Source organism: Trichomycterus rosablanca, chromosome 7, assembly GCF_030014385.1.
Source record: "Trichomycterus rosablanca isolate fTriRos1 chromosome 7, fTriRos1.hap1, whole genome shotgun sequence".
Taxonomy (NCBI): Eukaryota; Metazoa; Chordata; class Actinopteri; order Siluriformes; family Trichomycteridae; genus Trichomycterus; species Trichomycterus rosablanca.
The window spans coordinates 32,303,307-32,320,535 of NC_085994.1; the positions used below are offsets into that span (position 1 = coordinate 32,303,307).

General features: G+C 40.5%; 1 protein-coding gene across 2 annotated transcripts in view; it reads left to right on the forward strand.

Annotated features, from left to right (window-relative positions):
* Positions 1–17,229, forward strand: part of gripap1 (GRIP1 associated protein 1) — a 126,984-nt gene that overhangs the window by 29,303 nt on the left and 80,452 nt on the right. For both annotated transcript variants that reach the window (XM_062999233.1, XM_062999234.1), the window contains 5 exons: positions 1,522–1,617; positions 6,494–6,706; positions 9,803–9,916; positions 11,945–12,022; positions 15,281–15,376. In XM_062999233.1, the coding sequence (XP_062855303.1) occupies positions 1,522–1,617; positions 6,494–6,706; positions 9,803–9,916; positions 11,945–12,022; positions 15,281–15,376 (597 nt within the window). The remainder of the gene's footprint in view (positions 1–1,521; positions 1,618–6,493; positions 6,707–9,802; positions 9,917–11,944; positions 12,023–15,280; positions 15,377–17,229) is intronic.

Consider the following 17,229-nt stretch of genomic DNA (forward strand, 5'->3'; position numbering starts at 1 on the left):
TATATATATTCTTCTCCCAATTTAGTCATTTCCAATTCCCTATTACAAATTAACTCCCACTTGGTCCCGCACTGGCTGAGGAGGGCTGCATAATTGCACCTTTTTTTTCTGATACCATTTCTTTCACACAAGCTAGCAGAGGATTTTCTAGAGAACTGTACTGCATACTTCCTCCACTAATTGTCCTAACAGAAAACTACAATGAAAAGAACTGTTAACTTAAAAATATATCGGACAGTCAACTTCAAAAGCACATTACAGCTGCAGCATGGACATAATGAGCGGTGTCGGCGTGTAACAACCAGCATACATACTACCCAGCAAATCTCTCTAAACAGCTACAGTTCTCTAATGCTTCTTTCTAAAAGCGTTCTCATCCCTAATATCACTGTCAACGTTTCTAATGTGCCCCTTGATGCAATTTTCATTTCTGCTTATAACATGGAAGTCCCACCTATCCCCTAGTATCTTTCACGGATGATTGATTCGTGAATAGAAAAAACAAAAATACCATGCATGCACCTGCAACATAACATTTGGTCTTTTTAAGAAAGAGATTTATTTATTCATTCATTCTCATGTTTTACCACCACATTATCCTGGCTAGGGTGGTGGTGGTGGGTCCGGTTTGCCCAGAATCACTGGGCGCAATGCAGACATACACCTCGGACGGGATGCCAGTCCAACTTGGGGTGAAAGGGAACCGGATGTTTTTAATTTTAATTTATGTATTTTTGCTGGGGGTATTCATTGTTTTAGTTTTGATATCTAAAGGTTTCCTTTTGTTTGTATAAATAGTGGTTCAGGTTAAATCTACTTGCCCCTGGTTTTACTGTCTTGCAAACAATCAGCAAACTGATTTACTGCTGTGCTTAATGTTGTGAACACGTGTCTTATGTTCACATGCAAATCACATGCAGAAATGTGTGTCTAGGAACATCATACAATTTGTCCCAAAATCGGCTTCTATTACCTGTGATTTCCTGTGATGATTTGCGTAACTTGGCAACAGAGGTTATAAATTATAAGTACTGTAGTCATACCTCTGTAGTGCTGTCAGCACATCCCTATCCTTTACATTTACAGTATTTAGCAGGCACTGTTATCCAAAGCAACTTACAATTTGATTTAATATGTTCTAAGATCATGAGGCTTAAGGGTCTTGTTCAAGGGTCCAACACGTGGCAGATTGGCAGATGTGGTGATTGAAACAGCAACATTTTGATTATCAGTCCTGGGCTACCACTGCCTACCAAATCTACAAAGAAGTTTGCACAAACACTGCTCAATAGAGGCTGTCGGTTTGTAGTTGTATCTGTATTTGTGAAAACAGTAAGTTGGCTGGTTTTACAGGATCAGCCATGGTGTGGTGCCCCTGGGGCAGTATAGCTTTTAGGGACTTGTTTAATGCCCTTACAGTGACACCATAAAAGCTGTAAATTGAGCTTTCAGCTTTTTTGAAAATAAGTCATTTCATTCTTTTGTGTGTGTTTGTGTCTGTGTGGGTTTTGTTCTCTGCAGGAGTCGAAACGTGCCAGCAGCAGATTATTAGAGCAGATCTCTGAACTGGGCCTGGAGAAGGACAAATTACAGCAAGACATAGAGGAAGTCAGAAAGGTATTAATCAAACACATCACAGTTTGCTCCATGTTAAAGGTAACTGCCGGCCTGGGCAGCATTTTAACACAGAGTGTTTGGTATACTCATCATTCTAAAGCATTTCACATTCAAAGCACCCTGTAGTTCAGTTTTATGCAACTGATATATAAAAGCAGCACATACAGATAGGTATATCATCAACTCTTCATACGCTGTTGCTTGCACACTTTCTGGCCAAGGAGTACTGTAGACCAGGGGTTTTCAACCTGTGGGGCGCGCCCCCCGGGAAGGGGGGCTCGAGTACTTGTCTGGGGGGCGCGAGTGCTTTACTTCTAAAACTAAAGCAATTCATTTTTCACCCACGGGAGACATATTTGAGTAGTCTCACTGACCACGCACACAAGCACGTTTAATGTTATTCAGTTCAGTCTGGAAAAAAACCTTCAAAATAGAGCTATCAGTGAAGATAACCGGTGGCAAAAGCAACAACTGCTGTTATAGGACGTGTGTGTGTCTTTAAGGGAGACGCTCTGTTCACAGTATCGATATAAGTGATTCAGGAGTCAATTCATTTTAAGCGCAGCGTAAGTTTCTTTTCTCAGTCATCTCTCTGTTTTTACTGTTATAATGAATGTTGCGGTTGTAAATAAACACCAACTACTAAACAACATTTTGTGTGACTCGTTTACCTTAAAAAGCTCAGGCTTAATTATACTGAGTATTACCACAGAGCGGTAACCGAGTCAGAGTCGTTCTGCCTGTGGAGCTAAAAGTTTTCTGTCAGTCAGAGCAGATGATCCCGAACTAACCAACTTAGTAATTGATGAACTTTTGTCTCTGCTTGACTCTGTGAAGTAACGTTTTCTGCTCTCATCTTCATCAAAAAGCAAGAACCGCTTATGATTTACCAAAGTGAACCACAAATTTATATAATGTGCTGATAGAATCGGCTCAGATGGCGTCGGACTGTGTTAATTTTTTTAAGTAATATTTTCAATCAGCAAAATTGCATCGTATGTATGATGTGCACAGCGTTAATGACGTTATTTTAGCTTGTCAGTTTGCACACGAAGGAGGGGCGCATGTCCAAAAAGGTTGAAAACCCCTGCTGTAGACCACCCAACCTTCCCTCCCTCAAACACACAGAAACGTGTTGGTGCGGACGTCCGGCCATGTGAGTCCACTTTTGTCCAAGTTTTAGAGAACTTAGCACATTTGAGAGAAGATCACTACATGCTCCTTTTCAGATCGTGCACCATGTAAAGTCTGCAGATGCTTCTTAAAACCTGCCAGAGGGCGGCACGGTGGCTCGGTGGGTAGCACTGTCGTGCCACAGCAAGAAGGTCCTGGCTTTGATTCCCAGGTGGGGCGGTCCAGGTTCGTTCTGTGTGGAGTTTGCATGTTCTCCCCATGTCTGTGTGAGTTTCCTCCAGGAGCTCCGGTTTCCTCCCAAGTCCAAAGACGTGCAAGTGAGGTAAATCGGAGATACAAAATTGTCCATGACTGTGTTTGACATTAAAGACTTGAACTGATGAATCTTGTGTAACCAGTAGCTACCTGTCCTGTCATGAGTGTAACCAAAAACATGACGTTAAAATCCTAGTAAAATATAAAATAAATAAAACATCACCTGCAATTGTTGCGATCTCACCCAGAGACATATAACGTACAAATAGAGCCACAAGCTTTATATGAGCCCCACCCCAGCCAACTCGCACATGTGCATGAACCGTAGACTGTATGGTTTTGTAGTCCGTATTGTCTCGTAGACCGTATATTGCCGTAGCAGTGGAAAAACACCCCATCCAAAAGTCCCTTCCTCATACACGGCCAATTGTGTTTGTGTGGACACCTGGCCAGTTTGGTGGCTTAGCTGAGATTTGCAGCTAACTCTCTGCAGTGGTGTGCTAACATGTTAGACCGCTGCATGACCCAAATGGTTCTGGGCAACGAATGCAGAACAGAAATCTTCTTAATACATCTGTGGGTTTTTATCAGTGAGACATATGGACAAAAACAACAACCTTTTCCATTATGAGGAAATAGTCAAACGTGCCGGTTCCCATTTGGCTTCGAGTCTAATTCTGCACACACAGTTACTGTCATTGTGGTATATTCTGGCATGTACTTGCAAATCACCGGTCATGGATTAGCAAAAAAACCCTAATTTCTGTATATGTATTTTAAATTAAAGATCTAATCATATCCTACCTTTAAAGATAATCAATAGTTGACAATCACTGCTCTTAACTTCTTTTTACCTCCATAACCTCCATAACCAGTCTGTGCTTACTTTAAATTTTAATAAGCAGCATGACTTTTTGACCATGACTGTTTCAGTTAACCTGAGAGACACGGCTGTAGGCTGGATTTATCTTCAGCCCGTTCGATTTTTACATCAACTGAGGAGATTTTGATTTAGATTAAAGTGTGCCCTCTTTGTAGTAGGACAAAGGAGTCTGGGTTTTTTCCTCAGAATGTTAGAAGAGGGAATAGCTGTTGGCAAGCAAACGGAAGCTTTTCTGTGTTTTCACAGATACTAGATAGTACATGCCTTTAAATTGAGGTTTAAAGAAAAGGGCATGACTCTGATTAAGAGCATGGCCAATGAATATTTGGGAGAATGTACAGAATGGGGCTGGAGTTCTGCCTTCAGACTATCACAGATAACTAAAATAAACAACGGGAATGAGCCAGATGGGAGAAAGGAAGTTGCATCCTGACAAAATGTGTCCCTTTCATTGTTTAATTTAATTAAAATATCACTGTCTGGTTACCTGATGGTAAAAATTAGTATTGGCTGCACCGACCTATGGAGGTGATGCATGATCTGCGTATTCATTACTAGCGATGCACCGATCCGATATTAAGATCGGATATCGGTGCCGATATTACCAAAATGAGATCGATCAAATATGCCGATCCCTGGGGCCGATACGCTGCCTCAGTAGAGAGGATTCTAATAAGTCTATATTATTCGAACAGCGCTTCCATCGGGTTTTGCGTTCAGCATCTTGCCATTAAAACCAATGAATTGAGGTAGCACAGCACGCTAACGTCAATATAACACCTCCCTTCAGGTACCGATAACGGTTACATTTCCTGACAAGCCCGAACTTGCAAATAAAAACACTCGGTACAAGTTTATACAAGTTAAAAATCAGTAATATTTTATTTACGTTTGATAATAACTCCATTCGTTTGTCCGCACCGTCAGCCATGTTTATTTTTCTGTGAGAGAAAGAGAGAAGATTTGGAACAGCCTCCTTCTCGGGAGCGCGCACAGGATGACGTAAAATGCGTCTATGTAGAGAGCACACTAGCTTTTCGAACACACCCTTTATGTTGAATTGCACTAGATGTTTGCTTGTTTACAGTGTTTGATTACTGATTGTATTGTACCAATGTATTCGTTTATTCTCAGGTTCTTCTTCCGCTGCTAGATTTTGAATTACTGTTTACACTACATATTTAAAAAATAAGATTGATTACTGTTTGTGTAACTACTTCAGTTTCAGCTGATAGATTTAAAAGTTTGCCTTTTTTATTTTGAATTTGAATGCTGTGCCAAGGTCCTGCACAATTGTTTATTATTTTATTGACAAATAAATAGCAGTTTAGTACATTTATATCTGTGTTAATTATATTTTGTTTTGCAAACTTAGTAATGTTTAAGTCAATCCTGATGCCTTAATGCCTAGTTCACACTACACGATTTTTGCCCAGATTTTCGCTCGGCGATTGATTTTCCGGCGATCACTCGGCGATCAAAACTCGGCTCTCAGTCGCTAAGTGTGAACTATCCAACAACTCGACCCGACCGGCTCGCCGACCGCTCGGCGACCGGATCGAGTTTTCTAGCACGTCAGATATCTGATCTCAGATGGGCAACTGGGAATGAGTGACATGTCGAACAGCCAATGAGAACGCAGGATACAGCGTGAAGGGAAATGCAGAAGAGGATATAGTTTATATCAGGATACACCGGCACACACACGTAGTATTTCTGATTTGATCGTCCGCTACAAAACATAACACAAAATTATGCATTACAAAATTATTAATTAACATCCACTTTACTACAGAACAAGCCATATACTGTTCGTGTGGCCAAATCCACTCAGATTCATTTATTTTTCCTCTTTGATTTTACACTGCACATCAGACCACAAACACTTTGATCACTCGCTACTTGACGTGCATTTTTGCACGTGGTATCATTTAAAACCCTCGTCACTTCTCACGTGTGTTTTTGTAAAGAAGAAAAAAAAGGAGACCAGAGAAGCTCGCCTGTGATTCCAGTTGGTGATGGATCGTGTAGTGTGAAACCCCCTATCGCCGATCAGTCGTGTAGTGTGAAATATACACCGACTGAAAGACTCCCGGGTGCAAGAGATTCAGTCGTGTAGTGTGAACTGTACAGCGACCTGACCACTTGGAAAGTCGTGTAGTGTGAACTTGGCATAAGTCTTTCCCACATGATAAAGTATACGGTTTATTAATTGAACAATAGTATCGGATCGGTATCGGGTATCGACCGATATGCAAAGTATATGTATCGGATCGGTATCGGAACTGAAAAAGTTGGATCGGTGCATCCCTATTCATTACACTAAGGTGCTTTCCGTAAAGCCTGAAAATATTTTCATTCCCTCAGTGTGAGTTGTGGGATGTTTAAGTTGTTACTAGGTTTGAATTACTCACGTTGCTCACAAAATGTAATTATGAGACTGTATCTGTGTGTGGGGGCGTGTGTGAGTTGCCAAATGGGACTAATGTTAATGTCAGCAACCTGTGGTGTTTTGGACGTTGTCAGCATTGTTGGCGTCTCCTGGACTGACCTCTCCGTAGTATCTGTGTCTCCTGACTGTCCTTTCTCTCGTTCCCACGGCAGACAGCAGACAAGCGCAAGGCCATGCTGGACGAGCTGGCTATCGAGACGGCGCAGGAGAAGTCCCGGCACAAAGAGGAGCTTAGTGATTTGCGGCTCCAGCACGAAAAGGAGACACTAAGCATCCGGGCGCGCTATGAAAAGGAGCTCCGCAGCCTGCACGAGGACAAGAACCGCACGGAGGAGGAGATCCGTGCCCAGCTACGTGATGAGAAGGTCAGAAAAGTCAAAAATCACGAATGAAGTGACATGACAGTGACGTAATGTGCATTATTTTTTCTTTCAAATAATAAGTATACACTTTATGTCTAAAAGTATGTGGACACTCCTTTTAATTATTGGGTATAGGTCAGTGGTGTCCAAACTTTTTTCTAGGAGGGCCAGATTTGATAAAGTGAAAGTGCCTGAGGGCCAACAGTCCCTGATGACGTCATTTTAAACAGTAAAATATGCATATAATATGCTGTTATTTAATCATTTTATTTTCACACAGTGAACAACAACCAAATATAAGCATTCAGGTGCCAGACATGGTTTGGGTTTAAACTATAACAATGCATGGCTACCTTTGGAGTATTTCCTGGCATACATAACCATAAGACAAAAGAGAAAAAAAGACGTTCAATCCTTGACACTGTGCTTAAGTTATCTGGCTAACTCAGAAATCATGCTTTTCAAAATATTTTGATCTAATATTGTGCATCAATAAAGCATCAAAACACAGATACGATTATTTCATAGATCTATTAAGAACATTTTAATACTGTGTTGTGCAGAAACATGACTGGGATATACTGTTCTAAATTACCATTTAAATACCTATAAATACCTGAAACAGTCAAGTTACCAGACAATATTACTTATTACTAAATAAATTAGTAATTAATTAGTAAAAATATTATTAAATAAATTACTTTATTACTGTAAATCAAGTTATTGACTGTAGCTATATAAAAGTTACATTGTGTTAATTAATATAGTCCATGTAAACGCTTAATCCATATAAATATCAGATACAAATGTGTTTTTAAAAAACTACAAACATCACAAATATAAATCATGTTTACAACCATGTGATTGAATAACCTGAATAAACTGTAGAGATGAAACATCACGCAGCAAACGAGTTTCACTTCTTTCTCAAACGGTACCGGAGTGGAAGGAGGCGGAGATATGCGGTTTGATGGACAGGTCTAGCAGCCAATGAAGATACTCGTTAAAGAGTGCATTTTATTCATCTTTTCATTAATCATTTTGTTATTCGCTGCTATGGACAGACAGATTTATACCCACAAATCAACACGTAAAAAAAAAAAGTGAAAACCGCTAAAAGTATTTTTAATCAGACAGCGACGATAATTTATAATTTTTTCTGTTTGACTGTGCTGGCGGGCCACAAGTAATGTAATTTGAGACAGAAGGTGCGGGCTGTATACCCGCGGGCCGGACTTTGGACATGCCTGGTTTAGGTGTTCCAAGTATACCCATAACAGTTAAAGAAACTCAACAAAAACAATATAAAAATAACACAATTTAGTTGCTTCCGACTTTGGGGCAACGATTTAAAGAAGGCCCTTTGCTGGTCCAGCATTACTGTGCCCCTGTGTGCAAAGTGTGGTCCATAAATACAAAGTTAATGAGTTTGGGGAAGAGAAACCTTAATGACCTGCACCAAAACAAAAAAAAATAGAATTTTGGGTTAGAGTTTCATTTTGTTGAACTTTGACCTACAAATTCCCATCTGCAATTAAGAGCACACCTACTCCACTGTGTTGGCCTGTTATATTTATGTTACACTGATATACGCTTGGGCAAGTAAAATTTACCGCTGTGCCACCCAAGTGCCACCAGCTATGATGTATTACCGTTATACACTAATGTACAATACATTGTTATGGGAACCAGAGATCCATGTTCAAATCTCAGCGGTTCTATCGACCAGCCGGTGTCAGCGTCTGAATTAGTTTGAACACATGCTTGTACTTTATTATTTACTTGCTTTTGAATTAGTCTACAATGCTTCAAAGGTCAGGTAAACTGCTTACAGTCACCAAGCGTATAAAACTTTGTGTCCATGTACTTTTTTTTTGGGACTTTACATCGCATTTAGAATTTAGCAAGGGTGGCACGGTGACTCGGTGGGTAGCACTGTCGCTTCGCAGCAAGAAGGTCCTGGGTTCGATTCCCAGGTGGAGCAGTCCGGTTCTGTGTGGAATTTGCATGTTCTCCTCGTGTCTGTGTGGATTTTTTTTTTCCAGGAGCTCCTGTTTCCTCACAGTCAAGACATGCAAGTGAGATGACTTGGAGATACAAAATCATCCATGACTGTGTTTGACATCAAATACTTGCACTGATGAATCTTGTGTAACCAGTAACTACCTGTCCTGTCATGAATGTAACCATAGTGTGTAAAACATGACATTAAAATCCTGATAAATAATAAAGCCTGCAAATCCAAACTAAATTCATAACTTGTTTAAAAACGTACATGTAAGGTATGGCTAAAATGTTAAGTTAAAGTTTTATCAAAGCAATGTGAGCGGTAAGTTTCTGGTGTGACCGGGTGTTTAGCATGTTATTGTAATAAGTACTTTACAGCACTGCAAAGGCTCTAACTTAAGGTATCTAACTGCTGCATAAAGGTATGACTGCTGCTATGCATATTTGTACCTTAAAACAACTCAAACAACTTAAAAGTTACTTAAAATAACTTAAAATGCTGCTATATTATTAAACATTGCACAATTTTTCTGCACCTTAAACAACTGCTGCTATGTGCCTTTTTTTACCACCTTAGTTTACTTTTATTTCTATTTTTACTCATTGTATATAAAAGTTTTTATAGTTTAAGTTTATATTTAAAAAGTTTTTATACTAAGTTTTCTATTGTGTTAGTTTAATTTTTGTTTTTATGTATAATACTTTGACGTTTGGAGGACGAACAAAGTAAGAATTTCATTGTACAGTGTAACTACAAAACTCTTGAATCTTGAACTTGAGATACCAGGCTCATGGATTAGATGGCTGTGCCGCCCGAGGGCCCAATAACAATTATATTAAATACCATTTACTTTAAAAATACCGAATTCGTTTTTTCAGGAACATTGTTAACAGAACAAAGGAAGCAATTCTGTTTATAACTTTGATCACACCCTGCGCTAAGAGTTAAAGAGATTTTAAAGTGGGGGAGATTAGAAGGGTAACAGCTTAAAATAAACAATGCGCAGTGGGAGAGGAATTAAAAGGATGTAGTACAAGAGAGTGGTATTTGATGTAAATCTGTTCTTGTGTCTGGGATCCTGTGTGTTGTAGGCTCGCACTAAAGAGCTGGAGGGTCTACAGCAGAGTGTGGAAGAGCTCCAGGCTCAGGTCCAGTCCATGGAGGGCACCAAGGGCTGGTTTGAACGCAGACTTCAGGAGGCTGAGGTATGTGTGTGTGCTAGTTAGTGCTGTCAAAATACTACTAAAAGTTTTAGTTCAGTGTTAGTTCATTTTTCCAATCTAGTCGGATTCAATTATGCAGTTCTATCTTCTCTACTGCTGCAGAGTCCCCACCCTGACCGACAAGGGCCGTACCTCCGACACGTGCAGTAGCCAACCACTCCCTTTTACCTGCACATGGCACGTTCCCACAGGAATCAGTCTCGCGCACTAAGAGTCACGCACTGATCTACATTATTCCCAGTCTCTGTGCAGACACAGTCTATGAGCAAGCAGAACCTGCTATGAGCCAGCAGATCTCCCACCCTGACCGAGGAGGGCCATACATAAAAGCCCCCCCGACATGTGTGCAGTAGCCAACCACTTCTTTTTACCCGCACAAGGCATGTTTCCACAGGGATCAGTATCTTCATTATTACCCCTCTCTGCGCAGACACTATCGACCATTCGACAGAACTCGCAATTGCAGCAGTAATGAGAAAACCCTTTGTCCTGCCCTCCCTCCGACTCAAGACAATGTAGGCACCCTGATAGCAGAGCTAAGATTCCTATCAGAGTGCTCGAAATCTCAGCGGTGGTGGGCTAATGTGTTTTACCGCTATGCCACCTGAGCACCATATTTGGTTGCTAAAAATCTCAGATTTAAATGTTAGTGTTTACTAGGGATGCATCGATACCATTTTTTTCCCAACCAAGTACAAGTACGTGTATTTTTGTACTTGCCGATACCTATTGGATCGGATATCTGACATGCTAGAAAACTCGATCCGGTCGCCGAGCGCTTACACTTATGCCTAGTTCACACTACACGATTTTTGCCCTGATTTTCGGGCTCGGCGATCAAAACTCGGCTCTCAATCGCTAATGCCAAGTTCACACTACACGACTTTCCAAGTGGTCAGGTCGCTGTACAGTTCACACTACACGACTGACCGGCGATAGGGGGTTTCACACTACACGATCCATCACCAACTGGAATCGCAGGCGAGCTTCTCTGGTCTCCCTTTTTTTTCCTTTTTCTTTTACAAAAACACACGTGAGAAGTGACGAGGGGTTTAATGATACCACGTGCAAAAATGCACGTCAAGAAGTAGCGAGCGATCAAAGTGTTTGTGCGCTGATGTGCAAAATCAAAAGGCGTAAAATCAAAGAGGAAAAATAAATGAATCTGAGTGGATTTGGCAACACGAACAGTATGGATTGTTCTATAGTGAGCTGGAGGTTAACTAATAATTTTTCAATGCAGCGTGGGTGTTACGTTTTGTAGAGGACGATCAAATCAGAAATACTGTAAAACTTGCGTGAGCCGGTGTTTTCTGATATAAACTATATTAATTAAGCCCCTGTCCCACCTGTTTACACTCCTCTTCTGCGTTTCCCCTCACGCTGTATCCTGCGTTCTCATTGGCGGTTCGACATGTCACTCATTCCCAGTCGCACAACTCGGATCAGATATCTGACGCGCTAGAAAACTTGATCCAGTCGCCGAGCGGTCAGCAAGCCGGTCGGATCGAGTTGTTGGGTAGCTTAACGCAGCAACGTGCACTAGGCGCACGGTATCGGATGTTTAGTATCGGAGCCTCGTTTGCGAGTACGAGTACAAGTTAATGAGCGCGGTATCGGGCAAATACCCGATACCAGTATCGGTACTCGTGCATCTCTAGTGTTTACTATGTGACAGTGATCACATGACATCATTTTGCTGTAGGTATAAAAAATGAAATATTAATTTAAATAAATATCATAAATCAATCCAACTCAATCAAATGCTAAAATGTATGATATATGATCATGCATTATACTTTTGAAAGTTCTAGTTTGTGTTTCATAATGCCATCTGTAGTATTTCCCATTACTGCGATGGCATTTCTTGTCTTTGTAAGGATACCTTGGAATGGTTGACCACTGGATGTCAGTGTTGCTGTTGTAGTTGGTTACGTGATGCTAATGCTTCAGATGTTTTTTGTCTCCTTCCTGGATCGATCATGTGTTTCTGTGTCTGTGTTTCAACAGGAGACTATGGAAAAAAATAAATTGGAACATACAGATGAGATTCAGAGACTGCAGAAAGATCAAACTCTTAAACTTGAGGTAAAGTGTGTATTTACAGACCTTTTCCCACACTCCTGTTTTTAACTTGCCGACTTTGGTAAACATAAAGTAATGAAGTTGTGGATGAAGTCTACAGTGGATTCTTGACTTCACCTGTGTTGTATAAACAGATTTGTAAATGAATATAACAGCAATTTCTACCTTTTATGCTACACTTAATCACCTATAAGTATTTATGGCAAGGTGGCAAGTCTAAAGCCATTGTTAAAGTAAAAGCACAACCCACTTGTAGCTTTCTTTTTTCCCTCTTAGTCTATCTAGTTACCTGATAGCATTTCACCGCTTTACTCCTGACTGAAGAGGGCTGTGACCAGCACACCCTTTCCGATATGTGTGCAGTAGCTGAATGCTTCTTTTCACCTGCACAAAGGGTTCATAGGGGAATCTGTATAGTATACAGAGAGTCACGCACCAATCTCCATTATCCCCCAGCAGGTGCCATCGATCGGCCACCAGGTCTTAACAGCGGCAGTTATTAGGAATCCCCTCCAGCATTTCCACCCCTGGACAAGCCAATTATTGTCCATTTAGGTTTTCAGCCTGCAGGTAGCAGTGCTTAGATTCGGACTCATGAGTTTGAGCTGTCAGTTCTGGCCCTTGTAGCTTTATAAACAGCGTGTGAAGGACTCATAAGGACAAGAATTATCTGGTATGGTGAGACAAAAATTGGCCAAGATTGCCTGCCAAAAAACAAGCATTGTACATCTGGCTATTACCATCCCTATAGTTAAACATAGTGGTGGCAGCATCATAATGTGGAGGTGCTTCTCAGTGACAGGGATAGGAGACGGTTGTATGAAGCCACATTCAGGAACATTCTTGAAAAAATACCATCCAGAGTGCATGCAGACTTAAAAGACGGCTGCATTTTTCCTTTCGGCATATCAATTACTTGAAGTTTACTCAATTACTTATACAACCAAAACAATTGCAAGTCTTTAAACTTTTAGTCTTTTAGACTTTTGACCTTATTAGATATCAGATGCTTGCCATTCAATCTGATAGACCTTAAAGAGTGGGATAACCTAAATCCAGGTTTGCAAAGCATATAGAGACTTATCAAAGAAGACTTGTTATTGTATTCAAAGTGGCTTCTTCAATGAGTTGAATGAATGAGTGAAATTCTTATTCACTCGTCACTCACTCACTTTCATAACCGCTTATCCAATTAAGGTCGCCGGGGGGGTCGTGATAGTGCTGGAGCCTATCCCAGCTTTTCAATGGGCGCAAGGCACACAGTAACACCCTGGACGGAGCGCCAGTCTGTCGCAGGGCAGACACACATACACACACACCCATTCATCTATAGGGCAATTCAGTGTCTCCAATTTACCTGACTGCATGTTTTTGGACTGTGGGAGGAAACCAGAGCTCCCGGAGGAAACATGCAAACTTCGTACGGGAAGAACCCGGACCGCTTCACCTGGGGATCGAACCCAGGACCTTCTTGCCGTGAGGCGACAGTGCTACCCAATTCAGAATTTCAGTTTATGATTATTTTCAAAAAACCTAAATATGTTTTCACTTCATTATGGGTGATTAGGTGTTGTAATAATCATCATCATCATTTTTATAGCACGTTTCAGACAGCAGCAGTTCAAAGTGCTTTACAGGACAGAAAATGGCACAATAATTCAAATTAAATTAATCAGTCTAATTAAAAGAAATGATTGATTAAAAAGTGAATAAAAAAGGAATTATTTGTAAATCAGCCTGTCACTGGTGTCTCAGGATTTTAAGCTCATCATGCTGTTCGGGAAGGCAAGACGGATTGGGAGCAAGACATTAATTAGTGCAGGATTTTAACCTGTTTCGTTTCCTGTAGTTATTATAGGGAATATGACAGCACATAAATACCTTTGTGAAACCCTGTATTCTCACGGATAACTTGTATTTGAGTTATGATGGGGGATTTAACACCACCACCAATACCTTCGTAGATTGATGGATAAGCAGGGCTTGTATTTGAGGTAGAATGGGGGATTTAACCCCATCTCCAAAATACCTCTGTAGGTAGATGGATAAGCAGGAAAGTTAAGTGTAAGTGTGCAAGGAGTCTGAATACTTTCTAAATCTGCTGTATGCACCTTGTGACTTCTTGCTAAGAAGCTGACCGATATCAAAACATTACTGATGCTTCACCTGTTTTTAGATTGATAGCCAATAATATGGCAAATTGAATTTTATTGTGTGAAAATGGAAGTTAAGGTGCTTGGGTGGCGCATTGGTCTATTATGCTAACCAACTGGCCGGGTGTACACACAGACTTGATTGACTGTGTCTATGGGGGAGGGATGGTCAAAGTCCTGCAGTGGATTGGCACCCTGTCCAAAGCATTTTCTTTATTCATTTAATGTTTTTAATGTTATATCTCCTCTCCCTTTTTCCTCCCAAATTAATCATTTCCAGTTTCCTACTACATTTCCTGTGTCATTTTTACCACCCCAACACTGGCACATGTTGTAAGATTACAGTTTAAGACTAAAACTTATTTTATTAAGCGTGTGTCAGTTTTTAGTGAAGAGCTGTTGATCATAAGATTCTGTTGGCTTTATGTTTTTGCTTGGAGCTCTATTTTCCTTCTACTATTGATCCATACAGTATGTAAAAAATCCCAACAACACTGCTGTACTCCACTACTAATACCACACATTTCTATATCATTAGTGTTTGTCAAAACCCTTGACAGACTCTATAATGAAAACAGTATAAATGAAATATATTTACTCTAGTAGGAAATTAATGCATTTATTCATTTTCATGTTGTACCACTGCTTTATCCTGGTAGGGGTCATGGTTCCACAGGATCACTGGGCCCAATGCAGTAACACACCTCAGGCAGGGTGCCAATCCATCGCGGGGCATTTACCACCCCCCAATATTTCCCCAGACATAGTCACCGGTATTTGAACCTGGGATTTAGGTATTTGAACCCTGGATCACAGTGGTAAACTGCGCTAGCCCTTTACTGCTGGGATTCAGTGCTATCGAAGCACCTCAGAACCCCAGGACGAACATAACCTCCCTAATCAGCGACTTCAAATTGTGTTTACTTTAATTGTTGCGCAACAGCTGGTTTATCAGAGCCAATGTTCTTCGTCCCTAAGAGCACACGTGTAATTGCTGAATATCCCACTTCAGTAGCTTTTCAGTTTAATAACTGGCGGAGTTTATATCGAATGAGTGCTTTTCTGAGGTGGTCCGGAAACGATCACGTATGTGTTTTTATTTGTGCAGGAGAAAGCAAGTGAGATGAATGCTGTGAAAGAACAGATCACCAGTATGGAAAAAGAAAGAGAGGATCTTAATAACACCATCGTTAAACTCAAACAGGTACCAAAAAGAAATCTTGTTTGTCAGGTTCTTCCATGCATATACACTACATAGTTTGAAGCACAACAATGTGTACATACACTGTGACCATTTTGGCGGTTTCAGCTTCACCAAACCCTTACAGGTGCATCAAATAAAGTATACAGCCATGCAATCTGCATAGATAATTATTGGCATAAGAATGGGTAGCACTACATTAAGCTCAGTGACCGCCAGAGTGACATTTTCCAACGGTTTTCCAACGGTAAGCTGCTGTTTTTAAATTACAATAGCTGCATTTAGTTATTACTTGCAGTCGGTCAGCACTCACTACACAGTTCCAATCCTGGCATGCCTGTTGGATACAGATGGGCTGGTTTGAGTATGTCAGAAACTGCTGATTTGCTATGGTCGGAGACAAATGACCAGAACATTTAAAATGCACAAATGAGCAAACGTTGCTCTGAAAAACTTGGTCACTTGGTCTAATAAATCTTGATTTCTGCTGTGACGCATAGATTGGAGCATGGTGGCATAAACAGCACAAATGCAGTACATGGACCCAGCTTACCTTGCGCCAACACTTCTGGCTGGTAGTGGTGGTGTAACAATGTAAAAATGTGGGGGTTTTTTTGCCACACATTGGAGCCCCTAATAGAATGCCATAAAGCATAAGTGCTTAATATGCTATTGTTTACAGGACAGTGAATTTAGTGTATTTCAGTGTTCTCTCTGGTCATCAGATCTGAATCCAATAAAGCACCTTTAAGATGTGACACAATGAGTCTGTCCGAAAACCTACAGTGAGCTGCTTACTGCCTACCTAGACAGCTGCCTTAGTAGAGAGAATTCTAATAAGACTTCAAACTTATAAAGCAGATTATTAAGACACACTATTTAGACAGCGATTATGTCACCACAGTTTTACTTACTAAGCTAACACTGTCAGCCTCAGGCCATTCAAACAAAAGCTGGCATGCCAACTAACATCTCCCTCCATGTACTAAAAACAATTAAACTGTCCCAGATTTGTAAATAAATTACACTTGTATATTAGGGCTGTCACACAGAATTTTTTAATTGAGATTAATCGCGATTAAAGAGCCAAATTAATCGTGATCAATCGACTGCAAAAATAACTAAGCAAAATTTGAACAGTTCTGCACATTTTTATTGCAAGGAAATGTTTAGCAATAAAAAAAATAAAATTATGGTAAAATTATTAAATTTAAATCATTTTTGGAAAGCCAGTCAATGCCTTTATAGAGTTACCCATCTACCCATCTATCTACAGCTACCCATCTTTCAGCCAGTTATTTAAAATGACAAGTCTTCACATTATCTGACAAAAGTGAGGATCTTTACCCATTCATAACCCTGCCACTGAAAACAGGCGCTCAGGGTACTACAATGAACCATTTCTATATGCAACACGTATAACGTCATGTCGACCCACATCGTTAACTATGTTAAAGCGTCTAAAGTCCATTGCGATCTATTTAACACCAGTGTTTGTAATATTCCCACGACGTGTACAGTCCATGGGCTTTCCAGCCAAATTCATTTGAAATAAAGTTGTCTGAGCTCATTTTGCCTGTAACCCATATCTGTGCGCGCAGACACTCGATGAGACAAAGGCGGCTCTGACCAAAGATGATATTAAAGCATCAATTGATAACTGTGATTTTGTCTAGTGATGATTTCTCACGCTTTTTGAAAACCAAAATTATTATTCAAAAACACGCTACATTTCTCAATATGTAGCAGCAGGAGCTGGAGTAATTTGTAACTCATGACCGGTATTATCGCTACAGTATAAACTAGAGATGTACCGATCGGGGTTTTTGGCACCGATTTCGATCTCCGATCTCCTT